This window comes from Adiantum capillus-veneris, chromosome 12 (genome assembly GCF_014529385.1).
Source record: "Adiantum capillus-veneris isolate H3 chromosome 12, ASM1452938v2, whole genome shotgun sequence".
In the NCBI taxonomy this organism is placed as follows: Eukaryota; Viridiplantae; Streptophyta; class Polypodiopsida; order Polypodiales; family Pteridaceae; genus Adiantum; species Adiantum capillus-veneris.
Genome location: NC_140942.1, coordinates 100,915,632 through 100,931,822, shown reverse-complemented (window position 1 = coordinate 100,931,822; position 16,191 = coordinate 100,915,632). Strand labels below are relative to the sequence as shown.

Genomic DNA, 16,191 nt, shown 5'->3' with positions numbered 1-16,191 from the left:
CGTTTCCTTTATAGTAGCCTTGCGCTTCCAATAGTTGTTTAGGAATCCAACGACACGTTTCCTTACATTTCTTGGAGCAAGTGGGACGTTTCTTACCAGGCTCCTGTCTTTAAGCACTAGCTATGGTCGCTAAAGAAGCTGTAGGGACCCACTTGTATGTTTTCTTCGTTATATTAGGATGAGTCTTGTCAGAAGCTATATGCATTGCTTGTAGCATATTTAAGGGTACGGGCATTTCATCCCCCTCAGGTGTTACCCAGGTCGTCTCCCTATTTCCCCAAGTGTCTATGGTTGCTGCTAGGCGGACCCAATCCACATTGTCCGACTCAGTCATCCCATGTAGTACATCCATATAAGGAGAATCTTCCCCAACATTAGTCTCTGCTTTACACATGTAACAATACTGCAATGGGGCCGAGTGAACTGTTGTGTCAGATCTATGATCAATTATAAACCTGTTTCCTAGAGGATGTGCTCGACCCATCACAAGATCCACTCTAATGACAGAATCTTGGAACTGCAGGTAGACATGGTTTTTAGACCAGTCATGCACCATTTTTGCTTCCCTCATGAAACGATGTCCTAAGATCATCTCCGATGCCATAGTGTGTTTGGAGAAATCCATAACAATGAAGGTAATCCTTATTTTATGTCCAAAGACCTTGATCTTGAGATCTTCTAGCATCCCAATAGGTTTAACAATAGACCCATTGGCCATCTTCACTACTATGGTTGTGGTCGCAAGGTGAGGTCTTCCCATAGTTTCCCAACAATTTTTATTCACAATGCTAACCCCAGCGCCACCATCAAGAATTTCCTTCACAGTTAATCCCTTAGTAATGATTGGTATGGTCGCATTGGATTCATCACCCTCAAAGTATTGTCCCAACTTGTTAACAGGTATTTCTATAACAAGGTTCTCATCTAGGTTGGGTTGTGGATCTAAGTGTTCCTCCTCTATTTGCATCTCCCCAGCTCCATCCATCTGTGTAAATTGTGGCAGCCCAAACTTTAGTTCTCAAGGCTCGAAGAGCTGAGACTAGCTCAGGGTGTTTATATAGTTTGGACATGATGGTGGTTCTAACTTCTGAAGACATGAAATCCATCAATTTGGCAATGTTTAACGGCACCTTTTGGACTTCAGTCCCTTGACGTGGGGAAGATGGGATCTCCATTTCTTCGATAGGATCAAGTAGTCCCTCTCTAAACATTCTTTCCATCAAGAAGTGAGTACGCCCACTTTCCCATGACTTTAAGTCACTTTCTTCTTGGATGACACTAGGTATGGCTAAGGGTCTATGGACTTGGTGAGGTTGTTGTTGCGTAGGGAACACGGTGTTTGTAATCTGGATCTGCCTAGGTGCTGGTTCTAGATCCCTTTGGGTATCTTCTACCAAAATCCTTAATTGATTGACTCGCTCGATCTCCTCTATGGGGTTTGGATAACTTCCTATCTTCTTCTTGGATCCTGGCCATTGTGGCTCATGAAGATCTTCCTTGTTGGTTTCTATCTTAGTGGTCGTTTTGGTCTCCATGGTTTCACCTGAATCAGAATCCTCTTCAACGTCGTTCATATATACGGGGTCGTCACCAGTTCCTATGTTCGTCTTTGAATTGGGGTCTGGCTTCATTGCTTTTTGCGATCTCTTCCTTAGTGTTTTCTTCTTTTTTTGAGATTGGGCAATTGATGCCATGTCTCTTTCCTCAAGAATATATATATTTTTTTGGAGCATCGATCGTGTGAGTACGTTTACCAGTACCATAGGTGTACTTTGTGATGGCTCCTTGGTAACCTCAATCAAGTTTAATGGCGTGATCTTCGGTGCATTTGGATTATTTGGACATTGGGCAATCAAATGATCTATGCCACATAATTTACACATGAGTATCGGCATTGTAGACGTGCTCTCTTGATTGGTTTGCATTAGTGCGGCATTCTTTTGTAGCCTAATAGAACACTCGGCCACACGATGTGGACCTCCACACTCATAGCATTGAAGAGGTGGTCTCTTAGCAGTGTAATTGATATTTTAGCCTCTTGCAGCAAGAGCAGCTACTTGATAGACAGGTCTGACTTGTCCCCAATAGTCCTCCATATAGTATTGTGGACTTTCTTCAAGCGCATCAATCCCATAGGAAATATTAGGATCTATATCTTCCTCACAGCCTTCCAAACAAGCAATAGATGAATCACAACCCACATGATTCACATAAGTGATTCTCGGATGTGGTGGTTGCGGTGCTAGCACTGGAGGTGGTAAGGGTGTTTTTTGAACAACAATCTGGGCCCTAGGGACCATGTGTTGTGATGTTTGTTCAAGAGGTGGGGCCGGCATCAATGCAGGCACTCGAGGTGTGTTTGTCCATGCTAAGGTTGGTCTATTGGCCATCACGTGCTTAAATACTATGCAATCCTTAGCTTGATGACCATACCTCCCACAAGCATTGCAGTGCCCATTGAATTTTACTCTAAAAGTAAGGCATTCACTGGTACTATGCGGTCCATAGCATACTGAGCACCATTGTTGCTACCTTCTTGGATACATATGATTGTTTTGCGGAGCACGATTGTCTCTAAGACTCTCTTGAATAGCCTTGGTGAGATCTGCTAAAGTCATCTCAGATATCTTTGGCTCCTTAGCAATAGGCTTTAGGGTCATTGGTTGATGCCCCGATGCTTGTGAGCTAATAGATTTAGACTCAACAGACACTCTTTCTCCTTGAATAATTAAATAATCCTCCAATTGGATCGCATTGGTGGTGACTGCTTCCCGAGTGGTGATACCTCTAATGACTAGGCCATTGTAGATATCCTCATGTCGTAATCCCCTAATGAATCTATCAAGCAATTGGTTATTGTTGAAGCGCTCATTTGGATTACATCGAGAATTCAAATGCTTCAAGCGACTAATAAAGTCTCTCACCGACTCTCCTTCCTCTCGTTGGGCTTTCTGGAGCTGAGAGGCTACACCCCAAAGTACTCCCTCTTGTATGTATTCTTTCAAGAACAATCTCCTAAGAGTAGGGTAAATCGTTTTTTCTTCCACCCTTAGGGTTCTATACCAATCCCTTGCCTTCCCACTTAAGGTTAGGCTTAAAGCATTGCTCTTATGTAGGTCATTGTGTTCTTCTAGAGAATCGCATATCTGTTCAAACACTTCGATATGCTTTCTCACATCCCCGTCTCCACTAAATTTTTGTGTGAGCTTGGCTATTTGTACTGCCTTACTTCTAGGCTCTCTATCAGACGTGTTACGCATATGCTCAGCAATAGATCGACCTATAGCTTGAGCAAATGTTGCCAAGTCACCTAAATGAGTAGGCACCGTGGGTGGAGGTGCTCCAGAGACTACATGTGGAGTAGGTATTGGCGTCGGGCTTGGCGCATAAGAAGCCCTTGGGTTCCACGTTGGGTATGATGTTGTGCCATGTGGTGGTCCATAGTTCATATGTGTGGCCCTAGGCATAGCAGACGTCGGATGTGACATGCTAATGCTAGCCGGTATAGTCCCATGGAAATAAGAACTTGGGTGTTGTGTTGTGGAGCATAGGTAGTTGAAACAATGGGAGGAGTAGGGACTACATGAGTGTGATGATCCATAGGTCCATACGATTGGTACACACTTGTAGATACTGTTGCAGGCATTGAGCTACCATATAGCGGTGCTTTACTAACAAATGAGGTCCATGGCATGTTTCTTGGCATGCCCATCATTGGGGTAGGCATGGTAGCCATGGTGTCATCAAGGGAAAGATGAGCTAGACTTGGAAAGGTGAAGCTATCACTTGTGGGCTCAGATTGCACTGAGACCCCTGGAGAAACAACATATGGAGGATCCATCGGACTTACCGAGGGAGTCTCCATTTGCGATAAGGTCAGTTGTTTAGCCTTCCCTGTATCCAAGAATCTCATGAGACCCGTTTGAAGGCATGTTGATCCCCTTGTTCTGTCTCTCTAACTCGATAACCCTATGGATGACCTCACAAACTCTTTGTTGTTGATCCTCCACACTAGTAGCACCCATTGTGGATTGTAGGACATCTAACCAACCCACGTGATAGGTGTGACCTGTGTATAGGTCGGTCAGAGTCTCTGTTTGTAATTCGTACTTCCAGTTCTCATTTAAGACCACTCCATCTAGGATTGAGGTGCTAGGGGTGTCCTTTGAGCTAGATGCAATGTTGCTTTCTAGGGGTTGGCCCTCAGCGGTTGCTAAGTCAGGATAACTCGATTGCTCTCCTAGCAAAGATATTGACATAGACCCTTTCGATTTTAACTCTCTTCGTTGCTCCGCCTTGCGTAAGCTCTCAATTTTCTTTTCCCTTGTTGCAAGGATATATCGCTCAACCTCTTGCACTTTGGCAAGGCTTCTACCATCGGGTAATATGACCTCAGAGGGGAATAGCTCTGAAGAGTCAGGAGGTGCGGTGAATGAACTATTCACGAGCACATTCTCTAAGGGTATAGGGTCTACGTTGGTCACGAATGGAGAATTTACTTCCCCACCCCCCTCATTTACATCATTAGTTCCATGTTCGGAGCAAGTGTCTCCACTAAAGGTTTCCTTCAAGCGGCTAAGCACGCTCGACCCGGACCGCGGGCCCATGGCATGCATGTCTTGGCTTGAGCTATCGGGATTAGGCATTGGGAAACCCTCCATGACGTCGTAGTCAGAGGAAGAGTCACTAGCCGCTATGTTCGGGTCTTGGTTTGTACTACCTTGGGTCCCCACCGAGGGCCCGGAACCTAAAATAGGTGGATATTGAGAACTCGTGTAAGTCGAAATTCTCTCTAGTTGCTCCGTCTCTAGCACATGACCAGAGCGCAGATGCATGTGTTTGGCACCCTACAAGCGTCGGCGAATAACCTCGAAGGTTAACCACTTACCTTTTTTAAGCGTCCGTTTTCACTCCTGTTTTTTACGTTTTTGATGTTTTTTTACTGTTTTTTAATGTTTGATTTTTTTAAAATTAAAGTGTTGTGATAGCTCGAAACGAGCGTATCACTTAGAGGGTCGCTGTGTGCTTTACAACACAATTTTTGGGCATCTGAAATTCCGTTGGTCCTCAAAAAATCGATTTTTAGCTACGTGTGAAGCTAAAATTCGTAATTTTAAAAGGCGACTGAGGCCTAGGCCTGAGCGTGAGCTTGGGCTTGGGTCTGGGAGATATTCCCGATCCCGGTCCTACCTTTAAATTTTATTTTATTTTTTGTTTTTTTTTAAAAAAATTTAAGGATAAGGTCGCCGCGGTCTGCGCGAGAACACACACACACACTCTATCTACCTACTTCTATCTAATACACCTACTGTTACACACTAACACACCCTATAACTCTCACAGATCTACTTCCTACTTACTGTACACAGAAAACTAACAACCTTAGTACACAGAGAATAAACACAGTACCTTTGAAAACTCCATTGACAAAGAAAACTAACAACCTTAATACACAGAGAATAAACACAGTACCTTTGAAAACTCCATTAACAAAAAAAACACACAGTATAACACCAAATCCCTCTTCTCAACATACACACCCTCCTTCCTTACCTTTCCTACAATAGAAATTGCACCACAAAAGAAGCATAGAGTGCCATTCAAGCTTAGTGTATGGCATTCCCCGGCAACGGCGTCAAAAATGTGCGCGTATGTCACACGTGTCAATGCAAGGAACTTGCCGATACACCGCGTGCGAGCCACAAATGGCTCCAAGCACACAACAAGCCTAAACTAGTAAACTCAAAGATGACGATGGTGTGTCACTCACCGCTCTATGCTTGCTTCGTGGAGGATTCCTCGTCGCGAAGAAGAGGGAGGCGCCGCTACGCCGCCATCGTGCCGCCGCAATGCTTGATCGCACTCTCTCTCTCTCTCTCACGCATACACACACACACACACACACACACACACACACACACACACACACACAACACAAGGAGATGAAGAAGAAGAAGATGGAGATGGAGCAAGAGCACTCTTCAATTGCACAAATGAGAGAATGAGTGAATTTTAGGTTTAGTTGACTTTTATATGAGCTCACCCCATTCACACTTGGGTGCCCATGCTTAGCCTCTCATCGGCGATCACTCTTACCCTTTTCCTATTGGACTGACAAGCCCGGTACCTGACTCTACCAAGTAAATAATACAATCATCCGTCGTAGGTGATAGGGTGTCCGTGAGCCGTGAGGGTTAACAAATCAGAATATGATGCACTTACAGAAAATGACACATGGACTTTATGTGTTTGCCTCCTGGCAAAAAGGCCATTGGTACGAAGTGGGTTTACAAGTTGAAACGCAAGCCGGATGGTGAGATCGATCGCCATAAGGCTCAACTTTGTTGCAAAGGGTTATGCACAACAAAAAGACATAGATTATGAAGAGACTTTTTCTCCCACTTTTCGTATGACTAATGTGCATTGGCAACTCATTTTGGTTGGGATGTACATCAATCAGACATTGTTACTGCTTTCTTGAATGGTGACATATTTGAGGAAGTTTATGTAACGCAGCCTCGCGCTTTTGTCAAGAAAGGACAAGAGGACAAAGTGTGCAGATGTAAGAAGGCTTCGTATGGGTTGAAGCAATCTCCTTGTGCTTGGTATGAGAAAGCTGACACTCATTTGGTCAAACAAGGCTTTCGTAAACAGTCCAACAGAAAGCACACTCTATGTAAAGCGTGAAGGTGATGTACTTCTCATTGTGGTTCTTCATGTAGATGATTTGCTGATCAATGGACCATGAGAGACATATTGATGAATTCAAGGCTGATTTGAATGCTACTTTCAAGATGAATGATTTGGGACTGTTGCATTTATACTTGGGTATACAGTTTAAGCAGTGTGATAGAGGTATTGCCTTGTGTCAGAAAAGTTACATAGAGACATTGCTATTTAAGTTTGTACTTAAGGATTGCAAACCTATTTTGCCACTCCTATGGAAATAGGTTTGAAATTGAGTCTACATGATGCTGGCGATCTTGCTGATGTCACTCTTTACCAAACTGTTGTTGGATGCCTCATTTATGCTGGATATTCAGTTTGCAGTCTCACAGGTCAGCAGATTTATGCATAGCCCAGGGTCTAAGCATTGGAAGGCTATCAAGAGGATTTTCCGCTACCTTAGTGGCACTTTACATCTTGGCTTGTTTTATCCCAAGGGGGGATCATTGCCGTCAGACTTATATGCTTTTTTGAACTCAAATTGGGTTGGTTGTTTTGGCACGCGAGTGTCCACAAGTGGTTTTTGTTTCATGCTTGGCAGTTCATGTATATCATGGTTGAGCAAGAAGCAACCTATTGTGGCCACTTCTAGTTGTGAGGCTGAATACAGGGCAGTCTTCACAGCTATGGTTGAGTGTGTATGGATCAGACGCCTTATGGCTGATTTGGGTGTTGGACAGGACACTGCCAACACTATCTACACTGACAGTCAGAGCGCATTGGCAGTTCCGAGGAACCTAGCTTTTCATGCTCGCACAAAGCACATTGAGGTGCATTACCACTATGTTAGGGAGAGGCTCTCAGCAGGAGAGATCAACTTGGCTTATGTGCCAACATAGGACAACCTTACAGATCTTTTCACAAAAGCATTGTCTTGTGAGAAGCTCGAAGCTTTCCGCAAAGCTTTGGGCTTACTCCCCTTTGTGGATTGATCATGTCCTCAGAGCATGGCACTTCCCTTTACTCATGTGCCAGCTCTTGTTCACCGCATCACTCCAGGGGGGATTTGTTACCATATACATGTGGTAGTGATGTGTGTGAACACACTAGGACCGTCGGGGCATTTTTTCCCTCTTTAGGAGGTTTTTTCCCCCGTGTATTGTATATACGCCCATCACTCTAGGGCTATATATCTTTCCATTGCACACTAAATAACACACTCTCTATTGTGTGCCTTGAGCTTCCTTCGTCTTCTCCAAGCTGTGTGCGTTTCTCTGCAACCCTAATTCCAACACACACAGACAAGCTCTGATGGCGTGCCACTCACCTCTTCCACTACTGTCACTGAGAGGATCTTGTGCGCGCTGAGAGGAAGAAGCCACCGTTGCTACCTGTCCTCACTGCCGCTGTACTCGCCACTGCTCAATCGCCTATTCCCTCCCTCCCTCCCTCCCTCCCCCCCCCCCCTCTCTCTCTCTCTCTCTCTCTCTCTCTCTCTCTCTCTCTCTCTCTCACGCACGCACGCACACACACACACACACACACACAAACAAGATAAGTCAAGAGCAAGCTTTGTACTTTTAAAATGAGAAATTTCTAGGTTTACAATCCTTATTTATGTGTCCATCCCTCTCACATACGAGCGCCCACATTCGGCCAATCAACACTAAAGAAGTTTGGTGCACCTATCATCGGTGATCACCAAACCTTGACCATAAACTTATGGAATCAACAAGCTCAACCCATGACTAAAAATATGAAAAAGAATAATAATGGCATCATGGGTTAACACTTGTTCATCTCATAAAACATGAGTGATTCTCTTTAGCTCTTCTCCATAGGCATTCACTATTTTCCATAGGCGGTATGGGCATCACTTTGCTACTCCCAAACTACGTTTATATGTGAGATTACTTCGCCACAAAATCTTCGCCATAAATCTGATGGTGGGCATGCTAACCACCCTTGATTCCATCCCATCCCCTCATGTACAAAGTAGTTAGTGGGGAGGCTTTTCTTGTAGCAATATGGTTCACATAGCCCAAAACATCATTTACCAGAATAGAATATTTGAACAGAGAGAAGATGGAGGTTTGAACCAGTCCATCTAGTGACATCTCCATGTGGAGCCAACTGCTTGAAGAAAGAATGGATTCCTCAGTCGGTGCATCGAAGACCTGGACAACCCTATAATGGACCACTTCCACAATGTGGGCACAAGCATCCATGATCGTAGCAAAGAGCCTACAACATAACTCTCTCTACATACGGTCCAATCCATGGCAATGCTTGCTCAATAAATGAACACTAGCTCTGCAGGGGATGCATGCAACCATGTGAATTGCTAATGTCATAAACAATAGGACTCTCCCTACATGTCATGAATTGCTAATGTCAGAAACCAACAATCATTTGTGCATGCATCTGAGCATTGCAAATGATTGTTGGTTTCTGATAATGCAAGCTTCCCTTTTGAAATGCCAAGGAGATATATAAAATATTTGATAATCAGCCCTTCATAAATGCATTAACAAAGAACTCACAATGAATATGTCATAAATGAAATGCGAGTGTGCACATGCATGAGAGAGAGAGAGAGAGAGAGAGAGAGAGAGAGAGAGAGAGAGAGAGAGAGAGAGAGAGAGAGAGAGAGAGAGAGAGAGAGAGCTCTTGTATGAGGGGCTCCATAGGACAAAGGTGAAACCTTGCATCTTGCACAATGCTCAACTAGGCTTTTAAGATGCTTTTTTGTTTCTACATATGTTGAGTGCCGGGAAGTCGTGATGACGAGGACTGCATAAGCACGTACATGCTCCTCTAGACTTAGGATGCCATTGGGGGGGGGGGGGGGGGGGGAGAGAGAGAGAGAGAGAGAGAGAGAGAGAGAGAGAGAGAGAGAGAGAGAGAGAACATAGCGATGGGTGCAATCATCCCCCCATGCCTAGAGTGAGCTAGCTTCCTCTAGGCATGTATTTATATTATTTTTTCAAAAAGGGATATGTCATAAAATGAGTCTATTTACATTCCACTTTGGGGATCAAGACTTTATTGAAACAACTAAATTCTTATTGACTTATTCCATGTCCTGCTATCTGCTGTCAGCCACCTGTCCACGACTAAGCTACCTTGACCTGCTACATCACGCACACATGACCATAATTGTTAGTATCTCACTTCTCAGAATCCATTCCATAACATACCCCGGGGCAACAAAAGCAAATGACCTCAGTTGTTCATAACAATAGCAAAGTAATATGTGGTGGGCTAGTTCCACATGTAAATATCACGGAGAGTCCTTCCCCACTAAGCGTAGGAACTCTAACACACATGTAGATAACAACAATAATTTCCATATCACTTGCATAACGGAGAGACCTGTCTATCAGAGGCATAGGTACTCCAACATGTGTTTGAATCAAATCCATTAGAACCACCCAATGTACCAATCAAGTCCAGTCATAATTGTATTCCATTCCATTTATTGACAATCAAACCGTTCTACCAAAGTTGATGCTATGCATTGCCTAAAGGTGCCTCGTCAGGCCTAAATGCATTATTGTGATTGTGGTATGCAGAAATCAAGTGCGGGTACATGGGACTTAAAGTGGCTGCAGGAAGCCATTGGCATTCTTCGACGATTCTTATATTTAACAAGATATCTATGATATTGTGTACCGGTGCGTGTAGTAGTGACATCATGATCAACAATTGATTCTGGAAGTAATAATTCTTCATCATCTTCAAGTAAGGGTGGGTCATCAAAAACAGATGCAGTAGGTGGTGTACCTTTAAATTTGCGCAACAAAATTACATGAAAAGAGTTGTGAATGCGCCAGTGATGTGGAATGTCAAGCTTGTATGCATTGGGGTTAATGGTTTCGATGATCTTGAAGGGACCATAAAATCTACGAGCTAACTTGACCTTGGGGACGTATTCAATGTTCTTTAAACGACGCTTTTCAATACGTAACCAAACATAATCATTTAAATTGAACTCAATGAACTTACGTTTTTTGTTGGCTTGTGCTATGTAGCGTGCTTGGGCTTTTTGGATAGCTGTAGTGACTTCTTGTAAAATGCGAGTGTGATCTTGTGCAAGGGTGTTAGCACCAAGCATTACTACTTATGCCCACAGCCTCCTAGGAAGGCATACATTCAAGGATTTATCCCACACCACTAAGCCTAGACAAATTACTGAATATGGCTCGACTAAACCAAACCTACTACCTCCAATACCTTCTCTATCTACTTTTAGAAACCATATGCAAATAATCATTCCTTTTCTTATATACCTACCATGAAGCAAAAGAAAAATAGGGAGGAAAAAACAGAAGAGAAACATGATAATATAGTACTCAAACAGAATTAGTCATTTTTTCCTGCTTATTAAAGAGTGAGTGCGGTTGTCGCTGAAAATTTTGTGGCCAGCATTGTTTCCCTCTCTATTTGTCTCTAAGAAGAGGAATATAAATTATGTCCTACATACAATACATGAATCAATGTACAAGGTCCAAAATCATCTATCCTGGCCTCTTAACAGATTTATAGAGGATGACTTGCCTTACCAATATGCAAGCGCATGGTGGTTTTCTTATGCAAGACCTCTAATTTTGAGAGAGATTTATAGAGGATGGCTTGCCTTACCAATACACAGGCGCATGATGGTTTTCTTATCCAAGACCTCTAATTTTGAGTGAGAATGAATCAAGTCCTTAATGAACTTGGTGAGGTAGCCCGGGATCATGAGAGAGAGACCAACTTGCACAACTTACAGCTCCCCACACAAACTTGCAAAATCACCAACTGTGAGCTATCGCTGGAGATTCACTCGTTAAGAAGTTAACAATGACTTCTAGATGGACTATTTTATTATTTTGACTTACTCTCTAAAAAGCAACCATGTGATAATTCCACAGTACACGGGCTGAAATTGGCTTAGCATTGACTCTCCCTTACTGCGGAACCATTGCGCATAAAAACAATCAGGGTGAAACTAATTTTCATTCGGATGAAGCGCCATGTTTCCTCATATTTTTTAAAGCAATACACTCCTCGAGTCCTCGTCCTTTCCCACTGGTTAGAAGCTTTGAGCATCATGACCAGCAGTGGCAACGAGCAGCGAGAAAACTGCGAGGAGCTGACAAGCGATGTCTCGAGCTTGGCTACCAGCTGTGAAAGGCCTCCAGAATCTGAAAATGCAGGGGATGGGGTTTCTAGAACTACGAATGGTAACGAAATCTTGCATCAGGATGAAGAAAAGCCTCTTTCGAAGAACGCACAGAAGAAGCTCCTCAAAATGGAGCGCTACAAAGCACTGAAGATGCAGAGAAAAGCTTTTGAAAAGAGCAAAAAACATGAAGATACTGAGAGAAAGAGAAAGGAATGGGAGAGTAAGCTTTCTTCTCTGTCTGCCGAAGAACAGGAAAGCGCCTTGAGGGAGCAGAAGGAGAAGAGGCATGCTCGACAGGCCAAGTCCATTGACAGAAAGAGCAGACTTCGGCAAGCCATGGAGAATGGCCAGAACCTTGTCATTGATCTTGAATTTTGTGATCGTATGAAGCCGAATGAACTAGCCAGTCTTGTGCAACAGGTATTTTTTGAAGCCCTTCAACACGTACGAATGGGGGGGCCCGGGGGGGGGGGGGGGGGGGGGGGGGGGTGGTGCAGCATTCCAAGAGGACATGCGAGCAATTACCATTTGATTGACAGCATTGGCCCATATTATATTGTTTTCCTCAGAGGCATTTAAATGTATCATAAGTTTTTCCCTTTTTTTCTCTCTCAAAGTAAAGTCACATAAAGTTGAATGACTATCTGCAGGTTATGTATTCCTATTCAGCCAATGCAAAGGCTGCTGTCCCAGCACGCCTTTCTTTAACAGGATGCAATGGGGAGATTCTTGACCATCTGAAAAAAATGTCTGGATTTGAAAACTGGCTACTGCACAAGGAAGAACAGTCCTATCTGGAAGTTTTCAAGGATAGAAAACAAGATCTGGTTTACCTTACTGCAGATTCCAATCATGTTGTCGAAAAGCTGGAGGACTCTAAAATCTATATCATAGGGGGGCTAGTTGATAGAAATCGGTGGAAAGGCCTTACCCTTGAGAAGGCAAAAAATCAAGGAATATCCACAGCGAAACTTCCCATCAGCGAGCATATCTCGTTAACAAGCTCAGCGGTATGCATTTGACAGGTTTTTGTTGCATGTCAATTTTTCAATAGTTGATTAGCTATGCATATGACCATCTGTTTCAGTTTGTTAAGCCGTATTTGTGGTCATTTTTTGAAGCTTTTGCAGGAATTTCATTTTTTGTGTGAGCAAGAAAAGAGGGGTTTCTAGCAAGAAAAGCTTAGATAATAGAGTGGGTTGACGTGTAAAATGTATGAGAGAATTGCAAAAAGAAAGAATTAGCACTACACTGTGCAATTGTTATGACACGCTTACTTGGAAGGGGTAGAGTGGCTAACAAGGTCAGCAATGCTAAATGATAAAAGTTTACAGTTGCTTCTTGCAGTGAAAAGCTGTATGGTTTGGCTGGTGCAACGATTCTTAAGAAAGGAAAGTCCCAAACCAAGAGGACCCCATCTGATGATTGTGTGATTTATTGAAACACAAAGTTCAAACCACATTTGCGAGTTCATGTCAGACTTGAGCTATCACCGCTCAATCGGTGTGTTTGAGCTTGGCTTTAGGGTTTGACTGTGTTAGCCTAGATTAGGTCACCTAGTTAGGCCTCTTTGTATCATGCTTGAAATTTGTTTGCCCCAGTTTTGAGCGAATGATAGCTTAGTATGTTTATTTCCATGCATGATCCTACGACATCCTTTCAAGCTTGCGATTTATGTTACTTTGGTCTTGTTTGGGTGAGGAAGGAGTCACATTTGGCTGCATGTGTAAGGTGCAGCGGAAGTGAATGTTGAACTTTGCTCAAGATGAGTGCTCCGAACTGTGCTCAAGGGTTTCTTTTTTTACTTACGGAAGGGAGAGCCTTCTGTTCCTTTAGTGAGAGAGTGCAAGTGATCACAAACAAAGTGGATAAATAGTGTGAATGAAGGTGCTGAGACTGAGAGATAGAGATAGAAGAATACGACACCAGAATGTTGTCAAAACCCTCCTCCGAAGGCCCCACTCTCTATGGTGAGAGCGGTCTACTATTGATTGCACAAATCTCTACAATGCTTGGACTCGCCGACGATGTCGACGACGACGAGATAGGCTGCTATCTGAAAATGCTAAGGGCTGAAATCTGCAAATTTTTATCTGTTGAATTCTGACCCTATGTCGGTGACGATGTCGATGACGACGATGCGACGAAAACACAGATGCTGAAATCTGTGTTTTCCGGGCTGAATCTGCAAACTTCGCGGGATCTGATCGTGCGGCGAGGATCTGCTACGGGAAGGTGAGATCTGCTAGGTTTGGGGGTTCTACTGTGATGTCTAACTGCTGAAAACTGAAAACGCTGGTGCTTCTTGGTGTTCCGTCGCGGTGAATCTGCAAAACACCGGGGCTAATCTGCAAACCAAAAACGCTAGGGTTGAAAACTGGTCTGCTGCTGTCGGTTGTCCTACAAATGCAAACTCTAGGCTTCTTGATTTGTCTTGCTACTGCCGGGGCTGATGTGCTGTGCACAAAACGCCAAGCTGCCTGTGGATGAAAACGCTAGGTGGTTGATGCAGAAAACACTAGGCTAGCTGCTCCAAAAACGCTAGGTCAACTGCTTGGGGGGTGTTGCTGAGAATGTCACGATTGTGACTATGTTAACAACAATACATCTACTCCTAGTTGCAGATACGCGAAGTACCATGCCAAGGAGGACCCCTGCGCTTGGATGGTCACACCCCTTCACCCAAAGGACGTGTCTCTTCGCCAAAAGCCACTCCTTCGACAACTGGTCGTAGCCCTTCGCTCTACGGGTGCGACTCTTCCCCCAATGGTTGCAGCTCTTCGCCGAAAGGATGTGTCTTTATGTCTAAAGTCGTGTGTCTTCACCAAGAGATGTGTCTTTTCATTTATGTCTCTTCGTCTCCTATATAAGGAGCCCTTGTATCACACATTCAATCAATCAAACACAGAGTCTTCTAAGTCTTGTCTCGAGTACAGTTCAAGTTTCTTAAGTCTTAATCATGAGTTTAAGTACTTAATAGAGGATTAGTACCTAGAATCCTCATAGTGGTATCAGAGCAAATTTTTTCCGGGACCCGAAGGTTGTGAGCCTCTCACCCTCACCGCTACCCTCTTCCCCCCCCCCTTTTTCCCGGAGTTGTATGGAAGCAGAAGAAAGATGGAATTCAACTTCTTCGCCAATGGTCTGAGGTAATTGATTAACTCCACATATATAAAAGCAGCATAAACAGAACGGGACAGCAGTGTGTGCGAGTGAGTGGCGTACCCGGCCTCTTCGAGCGCCTTTTCCTCGGGTAGTACCCCTTCGAACCCGTGGTCGCACCCCTTCATGCGAAAGGGTACCACGCCGTTAGGCTGCCACCTCTTCCCAATGCTCGCACCCCTTGGAAATCCCCGTTTGTGCATCCTTTTTCCAATTCCTGCCAACTTCCAAGGCTGAGTATGCTTATGCTGCAAACGTTGGGCTGAGTATGCTGAAATTTCGCTGGCTGCTGCACCTCAAGGGGCGTCCCTCTTCATGAAAGGGCACAGGCACCCCTTCACTCACGCCGCACCCCTTTCCCCCCGTGATTTGCCTCTTTGCACATGCGTTGAATTGCTGGAATCGCTGGGCTGAAGCGCTGGCTGAAACGCTGCACTTCTTCGCTGGCTTATTTTTTTACGTAAGAAAGACCAGCAGCGCAAGGCATTTCAATTATACATAAACCTCAATTTTAATAACTTACATTGACCGACCAGCCCCTAAATTAAGCCCCATGTGAAACCACACTAAAACAAATACATTAAAAGAAACTTACATTAAAACAAATAAGGCTCAGCCAAAGTCTTCGGCCATCAGGCAACTTGTTATCGGTATTGAGATTCTTGGAGGTTTCTTCTTACGCCCACGCTCCTCCCCTTCGCTCTAGCACTCGCACACGCACTCCCCCACGCGCTCTATGGTTGACAGACGCCATAGACAGGTTCCTACCTCTCGTACATGAACGAGATTCCTGAAGAGGTTCTGTAGGAACGTGAATAGATCATTATCCCGGATACTCTAGAGCCGGAACTCGTTCCGAACATAGTTTTCCGCTCACAAAGTACCTGTCCCCGAACCTGTTCACAGAACCTGCTCCTGCACTTGTTCGAGTTCTCTTTGAGGCGTAACCATGCCAAATTCCCAAGATGGAGGTGGTCAATCTGACAATGCCCTTACTCTTATTAAGGAGCAGATGGCCACACTTTCCATAAGCCTCGCATCACTTCACACTCGCTTGGATGAGATGCACACGGAAAACACTTCTCGAAGTCGACCTGTTGTGTCGAACTACAATTGCAGCATCTTCAACACATTCTTCTGAAGCTTCAGTGGACGAACCAAACGAACCAGATCTAACTGAAGAGGTAGACAAT

The 16,191-nt window shown here is 44.1% G+C and overlaps 2 protein-coding genes across 2 annotated transcripts in view; one reads left to right on the top strand and one right to left on the bottom strand.

Moving 5' to 3' along the window:
- Nucleotides 1-10,219: 10,219 nt before the first annotated feature.
- On the bottom strand, nt 10,220-10,783 carry LOC147446227 (uncharacterized). The gene has a single exon (XM_086524680.1). It carries the CDS (start codon nt 10,781-10,783, stop codon nt 10,220-10,222), a length of 564 nt encoding a protein of 187 aa, XP_086380806.1.
- Nucleotides 10,784-11,681: 898 nt separating this feature from the next.
- The window catches only part of TRM10 (tRNA (guanine(9)-N1)-methyltransferase-like protein), a 100,891-nt gene continuing 96,381 nt past the window's right edge, over nt 11,682-16,191 (top strand). Inside the window, exons 1-2 of the mRNA XM_086525489.1 lie at nt 11,682-12,256; nt 12,487-12,846. Coding sequence (XP_086381615.1) covers nt 11,762-12,256; nt 12,487-12,846 — 855 coding nt within the window. The 5' untranslated portion in view covers nt 11,682-11,761. The remainder of the gene's footprint in view (nt 12,257-12,486; nt 12,847-16,191) is intronic.

What these genes read in the sequence shown, in the direction of transcription:
- LOC147446227 (XM_086524680.1), bottom strand. Translation starts at nt 10,783, where the DNA reads ATGCTTGGTGCTAACACCCTTGCACAAGATCACACTCGCATTTTACAA.